At 40.5% G+C, this 17,255-nt stretch overlaps 1 protein-coding gene across 1 annotated transcript in view; it reads left to right on the forward strand.

The window, feature by feature from the left end:
- Positions 1-15,640, forward strand: part of PTPRN2 (protein tyrosine phosphatase receptor type N2) — a 642,799-nt gene extending 627,159 nt beyond the window's left edge. The window contains exons 22-23 of the mRNA XM_029961907.1: positions 5,501-5,574; positions 10,912-15,640. Of these exons, the coding sequence (XP_029817767.1) occupies positions 5,501-5,574; positions 10,912-10,983 (146 nt within the window). The 3' untranslated portion in view covers positions 10,984-15,640. The remainder of the gene's footprint in view (positions 1-5,500; positions 5,575-10,911) is intronic.
- The last annotated feature ends 1,615 nt before the right edge of the window (positions 15,641-17,255 follow it).

A 17,255-nucleotide genomic window follows, 5' to 3' on the forward strand; every position in this document is an offset into this window, starting at 1 on the left:
ACTTTTCATTAGTGCTGAATAAAATAGGACTTTTGACTTTGCTTTCAGCGTATGCTCAAGCCCATTACAGAAAAATCTCAAAGATTGCCTTAATTAAGCCAAAATTTTCATGCATTTATATAACAAATGCTGATTGTTCTTATAACCTGGAAAAAAAGAAGAAAAAAAAAAAAAACACAAAAAAACCAACCCAGCACATTTTCAGGTGCACAAGCTCTGTAGTTTGCTGAACCTGAAAAATACTGTTTGGTGATATGCCTTAATTTTTCCTTCCCAGCTGATACATTTAAAGATTTTACCCCTCTCGTCAAACTTTGTCATATTCCTGTGCCATCACAGTGACAGCAATACTGCTACAATGGGGAAGGGATGATCTTCCGCAGAGTGTTTGTTGTGTGTCTTGTGCTTAGCAAAATAGGTCCCCTGCCACGCTCAGGGGGATGAGAAAAGAGGGAAGCTTTCATTATTATAGTCATAAAACTAACGTTAGTTAATTCACTGTGATTTTAAATATTGTAGGCTGCTGGTCACCTCATGGAGCCCATGGCAGCAGAATTTGGCCAGGTCGTTATTCACTGAGGGAGAAAAAGGGAACTTAACTTTTATCCATGTTTTCATGACATGCTGGATACTCCACTTAGGCAACTATCTAAGGGCAAACACTTTAACCCCTTGAGATCTGCTAATCAGGAGCACCAGCTGTTAAGTGCCAGCGTGCATCCTGCATTCATGCCTGCGGGGAGAGAAAGGGTTGCAAAGGATATGACCCTAAACTTCAGAAACCGCTTCTCTCCTTGGGGGCAAAATATCATTCAGCTTGCATCTTCTCTTGTTTTCTTTTAGTTTATCCAGTTAATGTTCCTGATGTGGGTTGTTGTGCACTCACTGTGAATGCTTCAAGCCTTTTGGAAGATGATAGTTAATTACTGAAGTTAAAATCTGGCTTGCACTGGTGTGGAAGTGCTTTCAGAGGTATTTACTCAGCGAGCTCACTGAGCTGCTAAGGGAAGGGGAAGGCTGCTACTATCTGGCTCACAATGAATTACTGCAAATGCATGTTCTGTTTTTTAAAAAAAGCACATTGCACAGTCATTTTTCACAATAGTGCTGGTACAATATTAGATCAGTCTCACACTAACTTACATTCGTACATTCATTTAAAACAAGCAATGAAATCCATTGTGTAAAAACCTGTCACAAACACAAACCAAATTTATTCCCTGCAGAGTAAAATACAGTCAAAAGGTGAAAAGGCAGTTCTTTATTGTTTAAATGCTGCTTCTTTTATCCCTCTCTTTAGTTTCTGAAACCAGTAGCACTGTTAAACAGACAGATATGTATTGATGGGGAGAAAAGATAGAAAATATTGCCTTTTTGACATATTTTGTGTTCTCTTTTACAGATGTCAATGCTCTCCAGCCTAGTATTTTTAACCCTTCCTCTAGATTATTTCTTGTATGACAGTAAATTGAAATCTGCATTTATTACTGGACTTCATAATTTACTACCCTGAGAAAAACACTTCCAATAATGGGATATCCATGGAATCAGTGGATTGAGTTCTTCCAGCTTTTACTATAAACCACTGCATCAAATGTACTTTGTATGTGGGCTTTCCAGATAAGCAATGTTTAAAATACCTTAGCAGCGTGTGGATGTTTTGTAGCCATCTCAGTAAAAGCATGACTTGACCCCAATGTCCTGAGAAGCAATATCCCTCTCTCCCAATGTCATGTAGCATATGCTGTATTTTTTGTCACCTGAAAAGGCTCAAAAGCATAAATAAAATGTAATTGGTTACTATGGAATGTTATGCCATACTGCTGTACTCTCAGCTTAAAGAGAAAGACTGAGCGTGGCAAAGAAGGTGTTGAATTTGTGTCAGATTTCAGCAAAATAATTCCAAAGGGAGTTGAAAGCTCACGATGTACTTAAACACTGAGCTTCTCTCACCTGTAAAGGCAGGTTGGGTTCAGACCTCCCTTTGTGCCTTGAAAATCTCTTCCTTTGTCTGTCTCTGTCACCGGAAAACTTTCTACAGGCTATCGCACACATCAGTGGAAGTGAGCTGAATCTACATGGTATAACAGAAGTCTAGCTTAAGCTTGAAGAGAAAAAAAACCCTCATCACAAAATGAGATTTAATAGGGGACTAGCAATATGCATATTTAAACACATTTGTTTTAGCCACAATAAGGGAATAGCTGCAGAACATGTAGATGCAGAGGAGGAGGAGAGGTTTACTCATGTATACAGAAAACAAGTCATGCTGGCTTTATCCTATGCCATTGATTTCATCCCTTTTCCTTTTCTTATTCCAAGATATTTTTCTTCCAAAACAGAATCCTTTGCAACCCTAAGCTTTGTTGACCAGTCTCTCTAAGTACTTAGGTAGTTCCCATCACGATAGTATCCAAGGCATTCAGAGGTGGAAAAAAGGGGGTAGCAGACCACTCCATATCTCTGCTTTGGATTGTCTCTAACCCCCTGGCATCTCAACAAGACACTTGATTTGGGCAAAATCATACTTCCCTCTCCTTTTCCTTTTAATTACCTATGACTGAGGATGTCAGAAGTGCTTTTGGGTGACCTGCTGATCACAACCCATGGGTTGGGGGACACTAATCAGCAAAAACTGACATTTCTGGGACTTTACTGACAAAATACTTCAGAACAAGCTTCCCATTAAGCACACCAGCCCACTAGGACTGTTCTTATGTTCCATTGCAAGCATATGCTTTGCTGATTTGCTAGATCAGGAATTTTTGATCAAGTGTAGTTCATACTATTAGTCATGTCATTCCCTTAATGATGATAAAAAGGAAAGTGTCAGTTCACTAGTAACTGCCTGCAATCTGCATCACAGAAATGGACAAATTAACTCTTTCAAAGGTAAGTTCAGAAGCCTGTCTGGCCATTAAGGAGTGTTATTATGCCTTGTCATGAACCTTTTTCCTTTTTGTCCTGAGGCTACAGTAATTTCCAATAAAGACCATCCCTCACTGGTGGGGTGACATATATGTTCACAGCCATGTAGCACTCGAGCCTGCCAGCTCCAGTGGGAGGATCTCCTGGTTCATCCTTGCAGCACACAGCTCAGAGGACAGCTCAGGACAGTGGTTAACCTCGTGCATGGATGATAGTGTCTTAAATTTTTCTCATATCTTAATTTCTGAGAGTTGCTCTGATGTTGAGCCAAAATGCTACTGGGACATTTTATTTCCTGGTAATCAAATGAAGCTACAAGTAAGGCTGTAAAGCATGTGCAGTACTCACACAGCTCTGGTCCCATGGATATCTGTGGTGAAACAGGAAAATCCCACCTAACTGCACATTTATGTGTGAGAATAAACACAGAAATGAGCTACTGTGTTACACCAGTGTTAGGGTTTGCAGCCAGAGTACCTTTACTGATACTTTCCAGGTGAATTGCCACTGGAAAACCTGCAACAGATTTAAGTTATAATTATTGTCACTATTATCAGATTTTACAGCATATGTAAGTATGTATTGGTTTGCTCTGTTGTAAGAAGATTTTGGGGGGTTTTAATTTTAAAATATAATTTTTTTTTTCAGAGCCCATCCCTGTAAATCCCAGTGGTTGGAGAGGGCGGGGAGCAGGGAGCAAAAGTCGTACATACAATACCCCAACCCCTGGCAATTAGCAAAACTATCTGTCAGATAACCTTTCTAAGTTGTCACTATTTTATTTACTGAATTAATTAATTTCATTTCTGATACAGCTGAAGAACATATTTTCATTGATATGAAGAACATATTGCAAGTCAATTATTCTTGTAGAGCCAATGTTATTTTAAATTATCTTTTCATATCTTTTATCAAGGATACCAAATGAAATCATTCACTATTAGTTACTTTTCTGAATTTTTTAAAAGGTGGTGCTGAGCTATAAAGTTGAGTTGGGTAAGTGAGGAGGTGAATGATGTTTACATTGACATGAACCTAATTACGGTTAGACAAGCCCTTAAATTACAAGAGTTGTAGAAAGAGTGATAAGCATTGGGTCCAATTTTAAAAATCCAGTTCTGAGGACTAAACAAGTATGTTTCCAGATGTATGCAAGTTACCTATTGCAGGAACAATGCTTTAGGTGCATGGCCCACAAGTTGGCCACTGAGACACCTGTGAATAGTTGGCCATATTTAAATGCCTCCAGAAGGAAGTCGTGATTGGCACAGGCTGGGCCAGGAAGTTCCTAGGGCCAGACAATGGAAAATGGTTGTCAAATTGCACATCCAAGGGCCACAGTCTTCTTCAGAGCTGAGTATCCTTTAAAATAGAAACAGATTGCAGAATTGTAGCCAATCACTGCCCTTGATAAACCATCTCATGACAAAAGTCAATGTACAAAAGAGAAGAGACCTGAGGTCAGCACCTTGCTAAGCTTCTCAAGCTACAAACACACATCTGCCCTAGGAGAATGCATGGCCAACCAGGGCAGCAGGGAATAGTGGAGCAGAGATGGAGGTACACTTGAGCTAGGATGACCCTTTGCCCATCTGCCTGATGCTTTAGCACCATGAGATGTTCTTGCAAGATGCAGAAGGGAACAGATGCACGAAAGCCAAATTCTGTAGATGAACTTTTCAGCTCGAAGGATTTCCAACCAGTCTTGGAGCTCATACAGGAAGGACCAAAATCCTGATTTCCCCTCAATTCCTCAAAAAAACATTATCAGATTAGGCCCTTAAGGAAAATGAGGAGGGTGGTCTTGAAATGTCTTACACTAGAGGAAACTGAGGAGGAAATCAGTATCTCCCTGCCCCCTTCAGTTCTCTAGTCTTATTATAAGAAAGGGAAGAGGCCTGAGGACTTGCTTTGATCTCCATAGATCATGTCCTGAAAGAAAGCACCTCCGTGTGCACAGAGGAAGGGAGCTGTTGGGCTGTCTGTGTCTGTTATCTGTGTCCTGGTGCTCCTGATCATTACACAGCAGCCATATCCAGAATCCCAAAGTATAACCTAAAGAAAGTGCCTTAGATTTTCCAGATGAAACAGTGATGAAACAGCAAGATGGTCTGGCAGGTCCTGAACAAGGGAACCATAGGCAGGTTTTCTGGATCTCAACTGCAAGTGACAAAAGGTCACCTAAACCTTGTTTTTACAGAGTTAATTCTTTGTGTGGTTCAGGCCCTTAATTCAGTGCATACTCTTAGAATTGACAAAGGGACACTCAGTGGCCTTGCCATGACAGACCCTTAGGTTCTGCAAAATATATTCTGCTCTAGGGGAAGAGACATTTTTAAGAATTTGTTTTTCTTCGGCTTCTCTTGAATTAATGTTAGTAAAAGGTGCCCCAACCTCTTATTTTTCGATATGAACACAAAAATTGCAGCTGCCTGCCAAATCTGCTGAGAGATGGATGTAATAATTTTCAATTGGACTGTTAGCCCAAAGGGAACCTGATAGCAAGAGATTGACAGATGCAGCATGGATTATCTTGTGCTCTGAACTCAGCCCAATTTGTGGTTTGTTGCAGGTGCTAAAGAGATTGATATTGCTGCTACCCTGGAGCACTTGAGGGACCAGAGACCGGGCATGGTCCAGACAAAGGTACTGTCAATAAATCCACTGGGATTTTAAATACATTAAAGGTCTTTCACAGTAGTTGTTTTCATGACAGAAGAGAGAGGGTATGACCTAATTTAACGCAGGTCGCTTGCTGATTACTGTTTGGCTCCCTACCAACTGAGGTTTATTTATGCTGAAGATTTATCTAGGTTACTTTCTTTAGTGTTTACTGTTCTTTCTTGTAGCATCTCCAACATCTATCTTGATTACCATATATGAAGGGCAGTCAAGACAACAATCTATAGCCTGCTAAAGAAAATGTGCATTTGAAAGAATGTTCTTGTTTCATCCTGAACTATGGATTATTTGCTTAGACTCTCTGTGCTTTACTGTGCATGTAATATTTTTTTAAAGCTTCTATTCATGAAAGAAAATGTAACTGCTGCATTTGATTTTTTTTAAGGGGGAAAAAAACCCAGACTTTTTAAGTTAAAGGAAATAAAGTTTTGTAGGAAATCTAGTAAATTTTAGTATCTTTGAATGGAAGAAGCTTACATCGTGCCTACAGCCTTGTCCTTTGTGGATGTAACACGGAAACTATGTTTGTACCCTTTGGTGAGGTGAATGTCTTACTCTCTAATTCCTGTCAGTTGTAATAGTTTTGACATTTTTCCACAATGTAAAACTTTTAAAGATAGCCAGTAGTGTGATTGTAGTCCCTTAAATTAGAAATGAAACTTACTATTATTAACAATTCCAGTGTTGTATGGAATGATATTTTACAGTATTTACTGCAAGTTAAGAGCTGCAAATATGTCAATAAAGAAACTTGTTCCTGGCATGGAGACCAAATAAATCTGTTTATGACATTATAAAATATCAAATGGTAGTTATAGTCCCGAACTGAGTAGCAATGTGACAGCACTCTGTCTTGGCCAAGCTGGAACTGACAGGAATTTCTGCATCATTTAGGGAGCTGAAATTGCTGAGGGGCAAAGGTGAAATAAATGTGCTGCAGAAATCAACATCACTTTCATAACTTTTTCTGAATCTCTTCCCAATCATTCTATTTTCCCACTAATACGAGGGGAAATAGTGCTGAAGAACAGCTGGGGGAACGTTAATTATTATTTACCAATTAAGTAAGTGCATGAAAAATAAAGATAAGCCAGTCAAAGCTAACTAAGCTTTATCTGCAGGTAAGACAAGAAAATCACACAAATCGTTCTTCTGCTTTGATAATTCAGACTGAAAAAAAAATGCAAATAGCACACAGTATTCAATGTCATATATATTTACTCTGAGAGAAGATGCAAGTCCTGGACTACTCTGTAAATGCCTCCAAAATATATAGCAGCTCTGTAGCAACACAGAGCTCATATTCCAGTTTCTTTTTCAGAGCAGAGAAATTATGGTTTGTTGCCTTCAGCAGAAGAAAAAACATCACTCCAGAACCAAAGAATGAGGTTATGTGAACAACTTCTCTTACTTAGCTCGGCAATAGTTACCCTAGTTCCATGAAAATCTCCCTTAAGACATGGTTTTTTCCCTCCAAACATCTGTCTGGAAGAGCTCCAGAAAAAAAATGTATCCTGTGTTTTCATCCAGGATGAAAAATTTTCTCAGGATATTGCTTATCTCTCCTCTTGCTCCTTCTTCCATCATTGTCATTTTCTCAAAACCACCCAAATCACTTATTCAAGCTAATGTCTTGCAAATTATAAATATCTGGTTGCATGCTAGCAATGCACGATCCCCAGAGAATTTTTCTGATGGATTTAAACAAACCCCTGTGCTTTCCCAACTGAATACAAATAAGGAATATTAGACTCTTGGAGTAATTTAAAACGATGGATTAAAAGTCAGGTTAGAAATGCCAATTAGAGAATATCCCCAGGCAAAATAAACATCAACTTCCTTCAGCAATGTTATTGTGTTTCCAGCAGGCAGCGCTCCACATTTCCAGTAGGCATAGGAAAGATTTGTTTGCAGCATTTTGTCTTCTGGAAGGGATCTTTAATTCAAAAGCATTGTATATAATAAATTCTAATGAAATTATCAGAACAACATTCTGCATTTCTGGGAAGCATAATAGAGGGTTTGTGGGTTTGTGGAATTTTTTTTTGCAGAGGAATCATAAAATAGAATTGATATGCTACATGTGAGAGGAAAAAGTAATGAAGGAGGAAGTGTATTCTCTGTGATGGGAAAAATATATATTTCCTTTTTCTCCTCTCTCCTTCTATATCCTTCCTCTCACAACCTGTAATATCAGCTAGATTCTTTATTGTATCATATATGCTACATGTACCCAGTTTGTTTTCCTGTGAATTTTTATTTGTAGACTTAATGAAATATAGCTTATTATTTTTTATCAAGTATAGTCTTGTCACCTCTGCATTATAGGCAGACTGACACCACCGAATGCCCATCCAGCTCAGTTTTCTAGGCAAAGCTAGATGTTAAAATTCATGTCCAGGCAACCTTGTATACGCCAATAGCATATGTGAATGGCAGTGTAGCTGTACAGACTAACAAACTGAGCTCCTTGAAAAATTGCTCTGTGTTCATCCTTGTGGAAGAGTGTGGAAGGTGTGTAAAGGCTTCTCCTTGGACACTGGTGACATACATCAATGAAAACTGCACTCTCTGTGTTTTACCTGTGTGTATTATGCAGAAGGATGGAGGGGGAAGAGCTCAGTTGCACCATCCCAGAAAGGCCATGTCCCCACACATCTTGTGTCTGCTCTACTGCAGTCCCCTTTACTGCAGTGTTTCACTGTCAGTTCTGAGCTCTGGACATAAAGATCACACTTTGTAAGTTGTTTTGCCTCAGCCATTAAGGTCCCATCTGAGGTCTGCTGGTAGTCTCCACTGAATTTGTCTCCAAAATCCATACTGAGTTCCTGTTGCTCAGTCCACAGTCCCCAGGCAAGACAGACACTCTTGCTCGGGGGTGCAATGATGCCCTGTGCTCACGTCAGGGGTGACTGGAGGGTGACCTCCTTGAGGGGTCAGCTGGTCTTCAGCTTGACAGATCATCATAATAAGGTGAACACATCCTGAACCTGCAAGCTTAAAGGGCAGATTTGCTGAGTGAGTTACTTTAGAGCAATGCAAGTTATTTTCAGCAATGGGACTAATAATAAGGTCTTATAGTCCTCAATCTTACAAGGTTTTCCTGGCTGTGGTATACTCAGATGAAGAATACCTTACGTAGCCTCATTACCATGGGGACCTTCCCTCATTCTAAACTGATTCTCACATCCTGAAAGAGGCCCCTGCTCATCTCTGGAACTTGACTGCATCACTGTGTCAGCCCCATCGTGTTCAGATCACCTTCTTCTGTTGTTGTCCTCCCCATTTTCCAAGGACTGGCACGGTGGGGGCCAGCTGTCCCACTCAGAACTGAGTGCCAGCATTCCAGGACCACCTGCTTGGTCCCTCTCCTACCAGCTGCACCACAAGGGTCTCCTACTCTGCCCAGGCTGCTCCACAGGTCTCTTATCTCACAGGGCTGCATCAGTGGGGTCCAGTGACTCCTGCCTTCTCCTGCAAAGTTCTCTCTCCCTGATGTACTTCTCATGCATTAGCCTCAATGTCTTGAAGCCTTTTGAGCTGGTACTAGCTCCCAGTTTGGTTCTGGCGCAGCATGACCACTGGCATGCCCTCTCTGCCCCTGCTGCCCTCCAACTCCTCTCACACATTCACTGTGCTCTAGTTAAAACACAACTGCATGGCCACCTGCATGGCCACCAGCATTCCCAGCCTTTTCTTTAATTGCAGAGACCTTAGGCCATGCAGGGAGCCATAGGCAGTCATATACACCATTTTCAGGGCTAGTGAGGATGAGTCCTACTCTTTAGGGTGAATTGATGTCTGATTAAAAACTGTTGGCTGCAGTCCAGCAAATGTACATGGATGCCACTTTGACAGCACCAAGCAGAAAGCAAAGTTCTCAAATGTCATCATCACTCAGAAATTATTCTGAGTTTTTATTTCTTTTTCTGCCTTGGCACTGTGCCCATCATTGCTTCTCTGAAGTGTCTTCACATGGGAGATGATTCTGCATAGAGGTGAGACAAGGCAGAGAAGACTGGCACTGGATTGCAGGAATTAGAAGTCAACTGCCTTTCTGAACTGTGAGTTGCACACCTGTAGTTTATTCTTTTATCCTCCGTGCAGATTTCTGCAGGAAAGTGAAACACCGTGGAAAATGAACACTATTAGTCCAGTAATCACCTCTGGGGGCTGTCTGTGTTCTGCAACCATGCCACACAGCCCCTGGCAGCACAAACTGAGGGGCTAGAAGTACCAGACCACCAGTTTTCTAATGGAAGGTACAAACAGCAGTGATCCTGGGATGTTTATAGGGTGTATCTCAGACCCCCATTCCCAAAGTCCATTCTTCAGCAGCTTGACTCCAGCTATCTTAAAACTCTGGAGTACTTCTAGAAAATCAGAAATGCCTCCACCGTCCTTACCTGGTGTCTTTGATTTGCCTATCATTTGAGTAAACTGCTCATTGAAAAGTTGCAAACTCCAAATCATTTCAGTAAGCTAAAATACCAAGAAAAATTTCTTGCTTGAAAAATATAACATCTGTTAACCTTGAAGATTTAACAGTCCTTTGTCCTTCTGTAGGACTACAGAGTTCAGGAGCAAGTTAGGTTTGCACTTAAAAGTAGCAGCCATTCATGGCTGTGTCCTTCACACCTCTGCCAGCCCAGCACAGAAACCTGTCAATCATTTTGATGCTGTGGTTACAGTAAATTAATAACTGCAAAAAGCTTTCCAAGTATTTATTATATAGGAGTGGTCTAAACACTGTTGAGTAATTTGTGGGTGTGGAAAGGCCATTAAAAATAGAGGCTTAAAAAGATCAGTGATAGGTAAGCCAAAAAGCAGATATTGTTCTCTATAATAGATATAAGGTGAGGAGATATTTATTCTAGACTGTTTCAACTAAAAAGAGTCCTAGGAAAAGCCGAAGCCTCTGCTTTGCAGCATCTCACTTATTGCGTATCTCAATTATATTAACGAGTTCCCATTTCTGTGTCAGAAGTAAATGGCTGGTGATCAGCTACTCCCAAACCCTTCTGACCACGCAATGGCAATACATCAATTGTGTCCCAATAGCTTATGTTCTGCTTCTAACATTTTTCTCCATTAAAATTACTCTGGCTTCAAGATGCTGTCAAACATGTTATATGACATCAATAATCCCAGAACATTTTGTTCTTTTCCATTGCAGTGCACAGTTCATCCTGCATATTCATATTTTTAACAATGTCTTGAGGATGTTCAGCTCTGGAATAGTGCACCAGGCTTTTGGAAAGTGTTTTGTTTTATTAATCAGAGTTTGTGTTCTCTCTGCAGGAGCAGTTTGAGTTTGCGCTGACAGCAGTTGCAGAGGAAGTGAATGCAATACTCAAGGCCCTTCCCCAGTGAGCAGCTCAGTCTCCTGAAGGCTCCTGCAGAATCCATCCCTCGTTTTCCTCATCCTCAGTCCCTGTGAATGTTCTTGGAAACCGTGACCTGACCTTAACTGTGTATCTTCTGTTGTAACCACGTAGTGATAGGGTCCTTACAAACTCCTTTAGCTGGTAAAAGTTCAACAGTTAAAATGTGTATTCTGTTTTTTGGGGTTTTAAACAAATTTTTAAAAGTACATCAGAGCCTCGGATTAAGTGACAGAACAATCCATCTAATTCCTTTCACATCCTTGAAGCCCTGAATGTCACACTTTGAAAGCACACATTCATGTTCTTAGTAGCAAATATACGATATTGTGGGTAATTAGTGCAGTCAATATAGTCGCAGAAAACGGTGTTCTGTTATATTTGTAACTTCTCAAAAGCCGAATAAGAGGGAGGGCCTGAAGAGGATGGTGATTGTTCCCACACAATGCCAAGCTGGAGCATGAAACAGTGCTGAGGGTGTGAGTAAACACAGGTCCAGGAGGCTCTGGCAAGGAAAGCTTGCACCTTCTCATACCAGGCTTTGGCAAGCAAATGTTTTCTTAGCTGTTGTTTACTTTTCAGCTTTGTGCCATGAGAGGAAGAAAATCTGAACCATAAATAAAACAGGCTCGCACAGTTATTGCAACTGGGGAGGTCATTTTGGTCACATTAATGGGAAGCTGGGGGATAACAAGCACAACAGCTCTGACCATGTACCTGCCACTGACAGCATGGAAAACAGAGGGTAGACTCCCCTCAGGTGATGGGAAAGGCCCTGTCAACAATCAGGTAACTGTCTGGAGCTGTTATGGAAACGGATTGATGGTTTTATGGGATTACTGAGGAAGAAAATGGGACTCTCCTCTTTATATTTTTGCATTTCCCTCTGTAAAGTTCTACAGTGCCACCCTTTTTAGCCAGGAAAATATATTTCTGTAAATGCCTGGCTGAAGGAGAAATCTCGTATCTGCGTTTTATGATTCTCATCTAATTTGTCTGATCCAAAAGTTCATTGCAGCTTTCTGCAGAGACTCTGCTTGCTCCTTGCTCTGAATGATACCTATTTTAACTAAGCATGAAGGGGTAAAGCAACACACAGGTTGAATTTCAGAGACTCTTGTGTTCTCAAGATCCTCATGCCTCCTGCTGAAAAGTAATGCTAAAGTATGTCTGTAAATGGTTTGGTTTATGGAATCTTGCTTCTGTGAATTCACAGGTTTAGTTGTGGCACTCTTCTTAAGGAATTTAAATTATTGATAGAAAGTACTCTGATATGTTTGAATGAAGGGCCTGAGAGTAAAATTATCGAAGGTACCTAAGTGATCTAGGCTCTTAATTTCATTTCCAAAAAATGAATACTTGGATTCTTTTTCATATGTTATCCTACATCTCCATGACTTAAAAATCTGGGGTGCTTTTTTTTCCAAAATCTTAAGTGTGTTGTGTGCTTGAAACCATATTAGGCTAATTGTTTAACTTCAGTGCTGGAAAATATATCATTGAATTTAATTTGGGAAGGGGACACTTTTATAAACTTCTAATCAATGAAATGTAAAAGATAACAGTATCACAGAGTTTTGCTGGCACAGAGGTAATGGGCATCTATTGAAATCAACCATGTTGCAATTTTGTGTTGTAGGTGTGGATATTGGTGATTTTTTCTTTTTAGCAATTAAAGAGTTACTAAAAAAAAAAAAAGCAGAAGGCTTGTAACTTTTTGCCATACATTTTTGTATGCTTTACTTGATATGTGCTGTTGCTTAATTTGTGCATCCCATTACTATAGCAGTGCAGAGCAGTTACTGCAGATGCCATCATCCTCTTAAGTACACATACTGTACATTAAGCCACATGTTTATTTTATGGCCTAAGCATTTTAGAGCTTTCCTAGCAATAACTAAAAAAACTAATGGAGTATAAATGAGAAAATTGCCTTTTTCATTTGATAATTTAGGTTTAACAGGATTCTTTTATTACTTTAGCTAACACAAAATTGCAGATCAGGGCAGATGAGATCGGTTTGAGCCGTATCAGCAAGTGTTTGAAGTAGATTTACTGTGAGCCATGTACTGCAGCTTTCTGAAAATACAGGTAGTTGTATGCAAACAAACTGTCCAAAGAATCAAAATTTGGGCATCCTAACAAGGCCTCTGATTATCGGGCAGAATTGTTTCCCCATGCGAGATGCTGTGCCATTACCTGCTGCCAATGGACTAATGGGTTTTTAGCTCAGATTTCTGCCCTGGGATTCATTAGTGTTCGCCTTCTGACTGTCCCTGTGCATACCACAAACATGCCTGACGAGCCTTTCGTTTGCACTTCAGGAATATTTTTTAATTGTTCTTTTGCAAATATTTGCATTTCATAATAGCAATTTCAGGGTGATCCCTATTAATTCACAAGCAGCTGAGTGTGGGACTTAAATATTTCTCTTCATGCTTCAGAGTTTATTTAGCGTAGATTAGAGGGCATTAATCTTCCCCAAGGCTAATGGGGCAGGAATGTATTGTTTTATTCATACTTGTAGGCCAGTTTACACAACAGAAAGATGCAGTCTTACTCAGAGGGTTAGAGTATCTCCCACTGACCGTCATTGACAATCCTGCTATTTCAGCCATGTTTTGTACAGTTCTTCCACAAAGAGGTGCCAGGCTTATTTTGTTGACTGTAAACGATCACACAGAGTATTTTGTCTGTGCATAGCACACTGTTCACACCTCTCAATAAAAATGCCATGTTTCTGGGGGTGATAATCTGCTGCAGGGTCGATTAGTGAAATGCAGGTTTCAGTTGCACCAGGGCAATCCAGGGGGGTTTGATAATCCATTCCCCAGGAAGATGCCAAAGCCATGGATGAAGCCACAAAGATGGATCTGCCACACAGGGCAGGTATTTGCTTTCACTGCAGTTAACTTAATCCTTGTGATCTGTCAAAGGATGATGTTCATACCAACACCCGATCACTTAACCTGACAGTGAACATGGGGTGGGTCCCATGTCCAGTGTGAGTTGAGCTTCTACCTTAAAACCAGAATCACCTGAGAGCCTGAAGTCAAATGAGACCCACTATCTTTCCCTGTTCAATATTCTGCTTGATCTTTAGTAAACTCATTGCAATTGAAGCTTGGTCAGGTGCCTGATGTGTGGCCATAAACAGCATGTGTTTAACATTGACCGTCCTCGCGTTCTTGATAAAGACAAATTGAATGTACAGGTCCTGTTTGTGTGGTTGAATCTTTAAATGACATTTAAGGGGGTGAGCTGCAGGAGGGTGATTTAACCCCACTGCTCACAGTTTCCTTCCTCACTGGTCAGAGGGAGAAAACCCTGTTTTCCAGCTCACGCAGCTGCTGTCCCCGAGCAGGACAGTGACCTGACCAGACCCCGGGCTTGTGTAGTCACAGCGTGTCCAGGTATGTGGGATGGAGACATGGTTCACCACCGTTGATAGTTCACAGGAGTAACAGCACAGTTGCTCTCTCCAGCCTTCGCCCTTCCCATGATATGGGTCGGGACTTAAAGGGATGGAGGGGCAGGGCAGCACCGTTCCCCAAATCCCAGATCCTCGAGGTTCAGCCCTAGCCACAGGGAAAACAGTGTGGGGTTTGCTATTGGCTTCACATGTTTCAGGTGTGAGCTCTAACCATTGCTGTTGGCCATTGTTGGTGGGACCTGGTGCAGCCCAGGTAATATCCAGTGGAAGTCCTTGGCAATTGTAAGGGCCAAGAATTAATTTCAGCAGAAAATCACATATCCAAATCTCAGTGCAGCAGCAAAACAAGCAAGATTATTTTTATACAAGCTTCTAAACATTTAAAACATTTAAAAATATTTTTAAAATCTACACCCATGACTAAACCTTGTCCCTGTCTCTAGCATGCATGCAGAACCAATCCCCATCCATCCCCAGGGGAATGACAGCTATAGTACCTGTAAGGAGTTCATGCTTTATTAGTCAAGTGGAACATTAATAAAACCTGGCCCACTTCATAATTTCCAGAATAGTCATTAATTAAAAAAGCTGTTTATTGGAATAGAAAACAAGTATTTGATTAGCTTTGTTACAGAACAATAGCTCTCCTAATTTTTATTCTGCATATTTTATTCTTTCTTTAGAAAATTCTCTTAAGAAGCATTTGAGATAATTCGCTTTTTAAAACTGTACAGTTTCTATGGGTTTGCTTTTTAAATGACAGTATACTTTGTAGATTTGATTATTATATTTTTCTGTTAAGATTACATTGGGCATTACAAAAGCATTCCCCACCACAGTGAAAAGAAAGCAATCCTGTTGGTTTATTGTAAAAGAAAAAAAATAATTAAAACAAAATTGCAGAGCTGTGGCATACTCAATCCAATTAGAGCATGACTCTTTACTACTCTTCATTTACCACATGAGAAAAAAAATAAAGTTACACCAGCAAGATTTCATTTGAAGCTGTTCATGCATGCTATTTGTACTGTATTTGATGGCATAATATTGTTTTGTTTACAACCTTTTCTTTCTTGTCATTCTATTATATTCTTTGTATGTATATAGTTTAAAAAAAAAAAGATTATACAAAGTATTTTGTTCTACCTCTGTAAAAATCATATTTGTGAATAAAGTCACATTGTCTGTGGATTATAGTATTGTGAATACAGCATTAACAGTTGGTGCTTTGCTTTTATTTGGGGGGTGGGAGCAGTGCCAATGCCTCTTGCTGGAGAGGTGGATTTTGACTATCCAAGGTGGGAATGTGGGGCTGACAGAGAGGGGCACAAATGCCCTGCTGAGTGCTTAGAGATGCAGGTTTAATCTGCTCTGAGAAAGGATTTCAGCCACCTCTGGCTTGAGTGTGTGGCCTGTAATATTGCACCTTCCAGGGTTTTGATCAAGGCAGACTCCTGTGTTCAGGCCAGAAGGCGAAGCAGGCAAAAGAATGACTAAGTTAAAGTGACCGTCCTCGTACAACTGGCAAGTGAAAAAAAATTGGTCTGTGGTGTGTGTGATCGAGTGTACAAGTTAAAAAATGGGTTAAATGGTATTCACTTTCAGGAAAATTAAAGGCAGGAAAATGTTTTGGGGCGGGAAAAGCTGGTGGATCAGAGCATCACAAAATGGCCAAGGATTTGTAGTTTTAAAATAGTAGCAGGATTCATAAAAGGATTTGAACAGGTAATGGAAAATACTTGCTATTATATTAAATAAGGTTAAGAGGAATAAAGTCTAAGGTTCCTGGACAAGCACAGCATAAAATAAACAGTCTTTTCCCTGGGGGATGGGAAGTAATTTTTCCATTAGCACTGGCCATTATATGAAGGTTTGTACCTCCCGTGAAATATCTATTGTTTTCTGTCATCAGAGCAGTCTTTGGGATTACACAGCCCTGGTATGGCAGTTTTCTCATGGTCTTGCAATATGTGTTAAAATTTCACTTATGTTTTGAAGAAGACTTAAAATATTTTGTCACTTACCTGGAAATAACTAGAAAAACATAAACAGGAAGGTAAAACCGTCCTGGTCCAGCTCACATCCTCCCCATCAGAAGAATCACATTTTACATTCTTTAACCTTGTTTATGTAGTTGCATGTTTTAATATCTATGCCTTTCTCAGTGTAAGAAGGTGACTTTCATCTTGGAAGCAAAATATATGCACCATTATAGCTATTTTCCTGTTGGTGTAATTTAGGAGGTCTTTCATCTCCAAGATAGCTTTCTGAAACCTCTGGTAACATCAGATGAAGGACAAAAAGAGAAATGCATTTAACTGTATAACTACTAGATCATTATGAATCTTCAAGACAAACACAAAAGCCATCAGTTGTGCATACATTGACTCACGCAGGCAGTGCTTGCTTTGTTTTCATGCTGCACAGGTACACACAGCTCCCCGGTGTTCCAGCTATAGGACAGTGCCTCAGCTCTGCCAAGGGACACCACTTTGTCACTGTTAGTCTTGGGTTTGAATTTATGGTTCTAGCTTATTATCAGTATGGCAGACTGGGTGTTGGCTTCTGCTGGGGCTCGGGAAAGAGCTGGGTTTGCGTGTCAGCCTGGAGCACCCCCAGCAGACTTGAATGCTCCTGCTGCACAGCCCATGAGGTGGTAACACTCCTCCCTCCTCTAAGCCTGAGCTGCTCATGCTTTTGGGGAAGCAGAAGGACACAGCACTCAGTAAACGGGATCAGAAGGAAAGAGCTGCCCATCTGCTATGCCTCTTGGTGCCAGCCCAAAAGGGAGTCTGGCTAGTGCTCCCAGGTGAACTACTGCAGCCTCA

Source organism: Manacus vitellinus, unplaced genomic scaffold, assembly GCF_001715985.3.
Source record: "Manacus vitellinus isolate BGI_N305 unplaced genomic scaffold, ASM171598v3 scaffold_3_pilon, whole genome shotgun sequence".
NCBI classification, from domain to species: domain Eukaryota; kingdom Metazoa; phylum Chordata; class Aves; order Passeriformes; family Pipridae; genus Manacus; species Manacus vitellinus.